General features: G+C 61.5%; 1 protein-coding gene across 3 annotated transcripts in view; it reads right to left on the bottom strand.

The window, feature by feature from the left end:
• Window positions 1-1,074: 1,074 nt before the first annotated feature.
• MORN1 (MORN repeat containing 1) overlaps window positions 1,075-9,965 on the bottom strand; it is a 48,615-nt gene continuing 39,724 nt past the window's right edge. Inside the window, exons 11-12 of one of the 3 annotated variants that reach the window (XM_073007924.1) lie at window positions 2,095-2,228; window positions 1,075-1,927 (exon numbers count right to left, since the gene is read on the bottom strand). In XM_073007924.1, the coding sequence (XP_072864025.1) occupies window positions 1,844-1,927; window positions 2,095-2,228 (218 nt within the window). In that variant the 3' untranslated portion in view covers window positions 1,075-1,843. The remainder of the gene's footprint in view (window positions 1,928-2,094; window positions 2,229-9,965) is intronic. The other 2 variants (XM_073007925.1, XM_073007923.1) reach the window with 2 other exon arrangements.

The raw sequence follows: 9,965 nt of genomic DNA, 5'->3' as shown, positions 1-9,965 counted from the left end.
GTCAGCCACAGTTGAAGGCCTCTGGGTGGTGGGGGGCAGCAGGTGCGAGGGCGGCAAGGGATCACGTGGCTGCAATGACCCGCTGGTGGGGGCAGGGGTGCCAGGCTCTGGCAAGGACGAGAGGCACAGGCCCAGGTTTGTCTCTAAGCCACTGCCACCCCAGGATCCATGGTGGAGAGGCCTGCAAATGTGCGGCCCTTCACCTCCATGCTGGGTACTCCCTCCAGGAGCGGGCAGAGCTTACGGGGAGTTCGCCATTGGTAAGACTCCCCAGGGTTTCCGTACCCAGGAGAGTAAGCCCAGCTGCACAGAGAGGCGGGGCTCCCTGCAGGGAGCAGGCCTCGTTTTGGGACGCCTGCCCCAACACAATGGGAGGGCCCTAGCTGTGTGGCTGTGGAGCCGGCAGGAGGCAGGGGAAGCGCTGGGGATGCCTGGAGCCCTCCTCTGCCCCTGAAGCCCTTCTGTGGCCACTGCAGGGGTCTGGTTCTCCACCCACCTGCCTTGCCCAAGGCCCCCGGTGCCAACCCTGTCCCAGGAGGACCCATGTCTCTCAAGAGCAGGTGATTTTTCCTGCACGGTCTGTGCACCGCGTCACCAAAGCGGGGTCTGTGCACCGCGTCACCAAAGCCGGGTCTGTGCACTGCGTCACCAGAATGTTTTGCCCCAGTCAGGAATCCCAAACATCACAGCTTCCACCCAAGAAAACAAGAGCGAGTGCCTGGGCCGGGCGCGGTGGCTCACGCCTGTAATCCCAGCTCTTTGGGAGGCCGAGGCGGGTGGATCACGAGGTCAGGAGATTGAGACCATCCTGGCTAACACGGTGAAACCCCATCTCTACTAAAATTACAAAAAAAAAAAAAAAAAATTATCCGAGTGTGGTTGCAGGAGCCTGTAGTCCCCGCTACTTGAGAGGCTGAGGCAGGAGAATGGCGTGAACCGGGAGGAGGAGCTTGCAGTGAGCCAAGATCGCGCCACTGTACTCCAGCCTGGGCAGGTAACAGAGCAAGACTCCATCTCAAAAAAAAAAAAAAAAAAAAAAAAGAAACAGCGAGTGCCTGGCAGGCGGGTGGGAGCGGGATGGGTGCTGGTCACTCTGTGAGCAACCCAGCAGCTCCTCCACAGCCTGCGGGGCCAGGTGAGGGTTGGTGGGACAAGCCATTGTGTCCTCGGGCTCAGGCCAGGAGGGACGGGTCCCCAGGGCACATCAGCGGGGGCCTCCCCAGCCCAGCCCAGCCCAGTGCACAGCTGCCTCCAGTTTGTAGACAGAGTCCTGACCTGAGGAGGAAGCTGTTGCTGGGCCCCAAGCCCCAGTTTCCTCCCAGTAGAACCAGCCGGTTATGACCCTGCATGTGCTGTGCCCGTAGCACTGCCAGGCCCAGGATGGTGAGATGTGACAACTACAAACCCCCATGGTGTTCCCACTTGCACGTGCCACCATGTGCACCTGGTCCTGCTCCTGTCCTCCAGCTCACAGAATCCCCTTAGACCACTGGCCTGAACCCTGGCCACCAGCCGCCTTCCTCTGGGAGCCCCCAGGCTCCTCCTGCCTCTCTGCCTCTGCGTGCCCATAGTCTGGTCCACCCGGCTGTCTGGGGGTTGTAGTGATCGAAGCAGATGGACCGGCTCCAGCTCCGCCCACTTTGTACCAGCCCAGGCAAGTCACAGGGCAGCTGTCAGCCCCTCGAGACCCTGGTGGGGGGGTCCCTGAAGCGAGGCCCGTGTAGGCTCACTGCCTTCTCAGACCAGGTCCTTGGCTCCCCTGGGCCTTCCCCGTCCTCCTGGCCCAGCTGATGAGGAGGCCAGAGCTGACCCTCCAAATGCCTGCCAGTGGGGTGGGACACTCCTACCTGCTGCCTCCAGGCGGCTCCTGTGCAGTGGGTGGTGTCCCCCTGGGGTGCAAGCCGCCTCTGGATCTGCTGCTTGCCTTCTAGAAGGATTGGGCAGGAGGAGGGGAGAGGGAGAGGCTCAGAAGGGGGGCCCAGGAGCTCTGCTCGAAACCCCCCTGGCACACGTGGCCTGGGTGTTGAGGTGGTGGGTGGGCAGGGACCGTCTGAGTGATGTGGGGTGGCCTCTCCGCCCCCCATGGGCACCCACCTTGTGGAGGCTGTCCAGGAACAGGAAGGGGTGGTACCCGGGTGGGGGCGGCCCCAGTAGGACATCGGTGAACTCGGCACAGCCCTGATCCACTTGCTGACAGGCCCCGGGACAATGGGGCGTGTGTCCCCCAGCTGAGGAGACAGAATGAAGAAGGGCCCTGTGAGGGGTTCGGGACGGAGACAGAGGGAGCCCTGCATGGCTGTGCTGAAGTGTGGCTCTGGCCAGGGCAGCGGGCACAGACGTCAGCAGCGACGCCGTCTTGGTGGGGGCAGGTCAGGGGGCAGGGACTGTCCCTCCTGGGTGCTCCCTCTGGCCACCGACAGTGGAGGTGGGGGTCCTTCGTGTCCACGGCCCCGTGACGCCCCCATTCCCTTCTGAGTCCACCCCAGCACCTGGGAGCCCAGTGCTCTGTGACAGGAAGGCTCTCCCATCTGCAGCCCCCTGCCAGCCGAGGCACTCGCTTCCAGGGTAGGGCCGGGCCTCGGACCCTGGCCAGAGAGGCCGGTGCTCAGCAGCATAGCCACGTGCCCTCCTCTGAGTGTAGCATGAGGAAGACGGTTCTGCTCCAGCGATGCGTCGAGATGGGCCTGGCATTGGGCCCTGTTCTCCACCAGCATGGAGGGGAGAAACCGGGGGTGGCTGCCAGTCCCTCCAAGTGGCAGCAGACCCTAAGCCCTCAGGCACTGGAGGAGGCTGTGGGCGGGCTCAGCCTGTGCATCCCTCAGTGGGACCCCTGCAGCCCCTTGCCCATCCTAGCTTTCTTCAGCCCCTCTCCCAGGATCCCAGGGTGTGAGGTATGGGGGCTTCCCTTTGGCTCCGCCCACCAACAGATGGAGCTACAGCCCCCGGGGACTACCCTGCTGTGTCTTTTACAAGGACGGTCAGTGGCTGAGCCTGAAGCAGATAACTTCAGTGCAGCCCCTCCACACACACACACACATCGGAACCCACTCTCCCACCGGCAGCCGGGGCTCTCCTGACGTCCCTGCCCCGAGGGCCCTCCCCTTGCACACACCACTGGTAGGAGGTGCTAGCAGGAGGCCATGGGATGTGCTGAGGGCTGAAGGTCGGCTCCAGAGTCGGCTGGATGGGGGAGTTCTGAGAGGGAGGCAGGGGCTGGTGTGGTGGCTTTAGGGCCACAAACAAGTGTCCCCACCAGGCAGTGACACCGTCAAAAAACAGAAGAGACCCAGCTCCAGGGTGGATAGAAGGGTGGAGCCAGGACAGTGCCCTGGAGGGAAGGAGGAGTCGGGGGCTGCTGAGGGGTGCACAGGAGCCCAGGTCTGTTTGGGCTCAGTTTCATTTGTGGCCGGATCCCAGGAGGCAGAACCCTCACGTGGGGCCCTGGGGCAGCCGCCTCCGTGGGGCTCTGAGTGAGTGGAGGGCGCTGGATAGGACCTTGGGGATGGAGGCATTAACACCCCTTTCCCGGAGCCCAACTTCTGTAAGGAGCGACAGAGACACTGAGGAGAACCAGCCTCAGAAGTATCTCCAAATTACGGGTGGGAGAATTATCTCTCTCGGAGGCGTCTTAATTTAATCATTATGGTGCATTATAGAGAGAGAGTCCCCCCTCTGCAAGGACACTCTAACCGACATCCTTCTCCCGGCAGCTTTTGCTGGCCCGGCACTATTTACGTCCGGGGCGATGGCCGGGAGCTGCACTGCTGATGGCATGATTTCCATTTCTTAACGCACCGATGGTTTCCACATGGACTGCACTGGAGCTAACTTGGACTGCGTCTTTTATCGACACCCCCTGGGCAATAAAGACGCCAGCTCTGTATCCTGATCATGCCGACGCCCTCACCCTCGGCAAGGTGACTGCTCCAGAACGGGCCCGGATCCTGAGCCCCGAGTATGCGTGGTTCACATGGCGGCGGGGCTTCAGACCTCCACCTGCCACGTGCCATTTCCGAGGGCAAGGTGGGAGATTGGAAAATGTATTTTTAGAAGCCCAGCAGGCATTCCTGGTGTGTAAATAAACATCCATCCACTGGAGCCTGGAGGGTGTCTGCATCGCTGAGGCTGGGGGTTCCGGCCAAGCTGTTTGAAGAGCCTCCTTTGCCTGGTGATCACAATGGCTAGTGCCAGGCGCCTTCAGGCAGGTTCTCACAACATCCCCGCTCTCCTCAGAGTAAAGGCTCTGTCGTGACTGCCCCTGGCTGATAAGCAGCCAAGGCTCAGCCCGGTAAAGGGAGGCCTCCCTGCGCAGCACAAACAGAAACTAACGGCTTTCAGTTCAGCAGGAAGAAGACAGAGGACACCAGGGCCTGTAAAGCCGGGTTCCTTGAGCCCATGTGGGTTTGACATGGGGGGTTCCCTGGAGGTGCAGGCAGACCCCTGTGTGTGGTCCCTGTCTGAGAGTGAAGAGGAGGCCCTCTGGGTTGGCCAAGACGCTTTTGTTGCAAGCAAGAGAAACGAGAAATAGTGAAAAGCGGAAGGGGAGTGTTGTCCACAGCCTGGAGCTCGGAGGAACCTTCTAGATCCCAGCACATCTGGATCCAGGAGCCCACACTGTGTCTCTTTCTTCTGGGTGTCACCTCCCCCTCCCTCAGGCTCTGACCGCCACATGGCACAGGCCCATGGAGGGGGCCTTTCTGCTGTCACACTGGGGGGCTGCCTGGCCATGAGAGACAGAGGTCCACCTCTGCCATGAACTCCCCGAGTCGGGGCTGCAGGCTGCCCGCGGCGGCCCCCGGGTCCTGGCTGTGACCGCCTTCCCCGAGGTTGGCACCACACCCCCCAGGTGCTCAAGCTGAAAGTCTGGGGTCAGCCTCCAGTTGCCCCTGCCCCATATCCTATGCACCCACAATTACTGCAGCTGCAACAACAAGGCTGACATCAAGGCTGCCTTCAAAACGTATCTGTGCCCGGACCCCCAAGGCTGCCCACTGCCCTGCCACACCCCCGGCAGGCCCCAGCGTCTCCCACCAAGTCACTGGCACTGCCCTCAGCTGGAGCCCAACTCCTGGGTCCCCCTCGCTCTTCAGTCCATTGTTTACACGGGACCCTCACACGGAAGCCAGGTCAGTCCCTCCCCTGCCAAGGGTCCGGAGCTCAGCCCGGCCTGGCCCCTGCCTGATGCTGGGCCAGAAACGCCACACGAGCTTGCACATCCCCTAAAGAAAACGAGGGCACAGGAAGGCCCAGCCAAAGTGTCCTGCGGGGCTGCTCTCTGTGGAGCAAAGTTTGAAATCCACTCAGCTGCTCCTGTTCAGGGCACCCTCTGTGCAGAAGCAGGCACCCCTGCCGCACGGCTTCTCTGCGTTTGCTGAAGAGGCAGATTTTCCAAGGCTGCGCCTGGGCTCTGCTGCTGACGTCAGGGTGGCCCTGGCCTGAGCCCCTACTTGTCCCCCAGTGTCATTGGCTACAGATGGCCGCTGTCCCCACAGGCCCTGTTTCCTCCTGCCCCTGGGCCCCAGGGGACCTTGGAGGCTGCTGTCCCTGGGGCAGGCTGGCCTCTCTTCTGTTCAGACCCCTTTGGACGGTCACCTCGCTTGCCATGGACACAAGTACCACGTTCAGCCAGATGACCCCTCACCTGCCTCCTCAGGGGCCACACACCCAGCCCTGGCAGCCAGCAGCCCCTCATGCTGTGTACTGCGCCTCCCACACCCTGCAGACACCAGAGCAGAGCTGAGTCCCTCCTCCAGCTCAGCCTCCCCTTGGTGAGGGGCCTGCCCTCCCCCTGGTCACTGACTCCTCCCCTCACTCCATGACACCCCTCCGCCCACACAAGTCTCCCCAAACTTCTCAGATCCTCCTCGTGGGCACCTCCATGGCTGCAGTTCTGGGGTTTGGGCCATCATCTGTGGCTCAGAGGACTGCAGTGGGTCCCTAGGCCTCCAGCACCCCTGGTCCTGTCACCCACTGTTTGTCTCCAGCACATGGAGGACTCAAGGTAGCAGGTGGACCTTGTCACTCACCAGCTCCACATGGCCAGAGGCTTTTCCTGTAATGTGAGCACAGGCCATGATGTGAGCCACCACACAGGCCACGATGAGGGCCGCCACACAGGCCACCACACAGGCCATGATGTTGGGCTGCCACACAGGCCACCACACAGGCCACGATGAGGGCTGCCACACAGGACGCCACACAGGCTGCCATACAAGCCACCACATGATGCAGGTTGCCACATAGGCCATGGTGAGGGTGGCCACACAGGCTGCCACACAGGCCATGACGTGGGGCCACACAAGCTACCATACAAAGACCACGACCTGTGGCCACCACACAGGCCACCACATAGGCCATGGTGAGGGCTGCCACAGAGGCCCCATAGTGTAGACCATGATACCAGCCACGAGGCCATGACGCAGGCTGTCCTCCAGTCCTCTCTCTCCTCCTTGCCCGTCTCCACCTGGTCCCTCTGGCCCTGGCATTGCTGCTTGTCTGGTGCAGGCTGGCCTCGCCCTTCCGTCCCGGTCCCCACACTGCCTTGGTCTGGTGGCCCCTCCCGACGGAGCCTCTCCTAGCCCTGCTGTGTCCCGCCTGTTGCCTGCTGCCCAGCTTCCCCTTTGTGGATCTGTCCCCAGCAGAGCCCACTTCCCTGTCTTGTCCCCAGCGCTCCCCAACTGGTCCTGGGCACGCTGCTGACTGTGCAATGGCCAGGTGCCCGGCTGAGCCAACTTGCTAGTCACAGTGTAGCTGCCCCCCAACATCACCCCCTTCCTGGGCATCATCCTGCTTGTGCCCCCGTCTGCAAATTTGCTCCCATTAGGCCAAACCACTGAAAAGAAAAGGCTAAAAGGGACCGGGCGCGGTGGCTCACACCTGTAATCCCAGCATTTTGGGAGGCCAAAGTGGGCAGATCAGGAGGTCAGGAGATGGAGACCATCTGGCCAACATAGTGAAACCCCATCTCTACTAAAAATACAAAAATTAGCTGGGTGTGGTGGTGCATGCTTGTAGTTCCAGCTACTCGGGAGGCTGAGGCACGAGAATCGCTTGAACCCAAGAGGCAGAGGTTGCGGTGAGCTGAGATCGCGCCACTGCACTCCAGCCCGGCCACAGGGTGAGACTCCGTCTCAAAAAAAAAAAAAAGAAAAAAAGAAAGAAAGAAAAGGCTAAAAGTCTGATGGCGAGTGCCCCCCAAAGGCATTAAACTCAGAAAAGCTGAGGTGCAGAGACGCCTTCAGACAGCACAGTGCCCACTGTCAGTGGAGACCCTCTCTTCCCTGTCTGAGTGGCGCCCGCCAGCCTGAGTGGGCCTCACTCCAAGGCTCAGGGAGACAAATTCTGTGACAGACACATCAGCTCATCAAACTCTGGGCTCCACGGGCCCCAGAGGAACCACTCATGGAGGAGAGTGAGGGTCCCTGGCAGTGTCTGGGGTACTCCCTGACTCAAGGCCATGCTCATCACCTCCCGGCCAGGCCGACCCACTGAGGCAGGGCTCCCAGCAGGCGTGCCCATGCCCAGCTCTCAGGAGTGGCTTCCAAAGCCTTTATGCCAGTTTTAATTACATCAATTACGGCTTTATAAGCAAGATAAAGGTCACCGTACGACCTCGATGGGGCCTCAGGAACTGAGAGGCTGAGAGCCAGCCCGGGACGGGATCGGGCAGCTCGACCGCTCTGGAGGGGATGCCAATTCATTATCTTTTTACGGCGGACTCAATTAGACTCCCTAGTCACCTGTGTAGGGCACCAGGCAGCAAGCAGGGACACTGCCAGAATCAACAAGGCTGCTCGGGCCAGGCCAGCCCCAAGAACGACCGCAGCAGGCCCAGGACCTGGCCAGGGGGAGGGAAGGCCGAAGCAGAAATGTTGATTTCATTTAAGTGGATTCAAAAAATAAAACGTTATTGGCCCTAAGGGGACGAGAACAGTCTCATTCGGAGGTGACCAGACACAGGGCATTAGTCTTTAGGAGTCGGTCAGTCAGCTGAGAAGTGTGGCTCATTAGAGACGCAGGGCAGGGCCTGGAGAAGTCAGCAGGAATACGCGGGGGGACACGAGTCACACGGGGGCCTTTCAGACTCCCCTGCCATCCCCAGGCCTGGGCTTCGTCCTCACCTCCCTCACCCTCCTCACCTCCCACACCTCAGAATGGCTCCGCTGACCTGAGCCACCCAAGAGCCACGGGGAGGTGTAGGCTGGGCCACCACCATGCCTGGCCTCCCTCAGCAGAGCCAGCGTGGGCCCTGGCACTGTCACCGAGAAGGAACCCATGCTGGTCTTTCCTTTGCCCTTTTAAATATTTTTATTTTATCATAGAGATGGCCTCCCTATGCGGCCCAGGCTGGCCTTGAACTCCTGAGTTCAAGTGATCCTCCCGCCTCAGCCTCCCTAAGTGCTGGGATCACAGGTGTGGCTCTGCGCCAGCTCCTTGCCTTTCCTGAGGCATAGAAAATGTGCTTGATCCTAAGCCTCTGTCTCCAGTAGCCTCCATCCTTCCTGAATGTTCAGAAAATAAAGGATGCTCCGGAGCTCCCAGGGCCTGATCGGTCACGGCTGCTCCTGCGCATTTCGCCAGCCCGATGCTGATGTTGCTCCACTGCTGCCTTCAGACCCGCTTCTGGGACGTGCGGGCGCGTCTGCTGGCAAAGCTGCCAACACAGGACTGCTCGGGGCTCTCTCTGTGCCTGCCCATTCCTCGCCTCCAGGAGCCCCCCACAGAGCTGTCTGTGCAGCTGGCAGAGCCGCCGGGCCCTGGGGACGATGCTGCGGGGCACCAGCCCTGCTGGGGCCAAGTGGGTGCCGTTCCAGTCAGGCGGGAACGGGATCAGGCCCCTCATCTTGCTCCTGATCCTCTGGGGGTGCTGTGCTGAGCAGAAGTGGCCCCCTGAGGACTGAGACTCGGGCCTGGGGGCCTGGACAAGGTCCGGGGCTCCCGCGGCTGCTGTCCTCAGGGCTCTCTTCATCCCCATTGTGTTCTCAGGAGCTGTTCTGAAGCTTTCCTGGGGAGGACAGGCCAGGAGCCACCCTGCCACGGCTGTCCTGGGCCCTCAGATAGACAGAGGCCTCGCGGAGCCGTGGAAGCAGCTTCATAGGGTGGCAGGACGAGGCGCAACCGCAGAGGCCAGCTCTCCCGGGGACTGGCTGCCTCCCGAGGCTTCTAAACACTGTGGCGTCCACCTCTGGCTTGGGGTTTGGACTTCTTTTAGCAAAACGGTGTAGAATCCATGGCCCCCTATTCTTCTGGAAGAGAACGGAGGAAACCGTGGTCCCGTGTCTGGTGGGCGGGATTCCCGCAGGCCTCCCCTGCTACCAGCAGGCCCAGCTGTGTGGGTGACTGAGGTGGGGCTGGGGCCAGGGGCGGGGTGGGTGGGGATGGGCCAGCTTCCCTAGGACCCCCTTCCCAGCCATTGGCCTTCTTTCTTCTGGAGCAGGAGAGAAAGGAGTGTGGGAGGGCCTGGTCCAGACCCACCAGAATCAGGCCAGCAGAGAACGTGCGTCCCAGCAGTCACGGCTGAGGAGGACGTTCAGGGGCACTGCCCTCAGGAGGCCTTAGGGGCTCTTCTTGCCAGAGCAGCATCACCTGAGGGCTGGGCGGGGCCGGGCACGAGGGGCTGGTGGGCCTGGGAGGGATCTGCAGGGCAGGTTGAGACGTGGTTCTGAAGCCGGGCAGCTGCTCCCCAGAAGCTCCAGTGAGCACACTCGACAAGGCGGTGTGGCGAGCGGGCCCCGAGCGTCCCCCACAGGGCCACACTCTCACTGTGGGGGAGCAGGAAGGCCCAGTGAACAGCAGCATGTTGTGAGGCTGGGAAAGGCCTGGGGGGCAGGGTGTGGGGTGCAGGAGCCCTAAGGCCGACGCTGGTGAGGACGCCAGGGGTGGGGACTGCACAGACAGCAGTTCCTCTGGACAGGGATCCCGCATGGGCCGGGCTGTGCAGAGGACACGCTGGTCCCTGCTGGCCT

Source organism: Chlorocebus sabaeus, chromosome 20, assembly GCF_047675955.1.
Source record: "Chlorocebus sabaeus isolate Y175 chromosome 20, mChlSab1.0.hap1, whole genome shotgun sequence".
NCBI classification, from domain to species: domain Eukaryota; kingdom Metazoa; phylum Chordata; class Mammalia; order Primates; family Cercopithecidae; genus Chlorocebus; species Chlorocebus sabaeus.
Note: the sequence above shows the minus strand (reverse complement) of the source record. Positions and strands in the feature narration are given on the sequence as shown.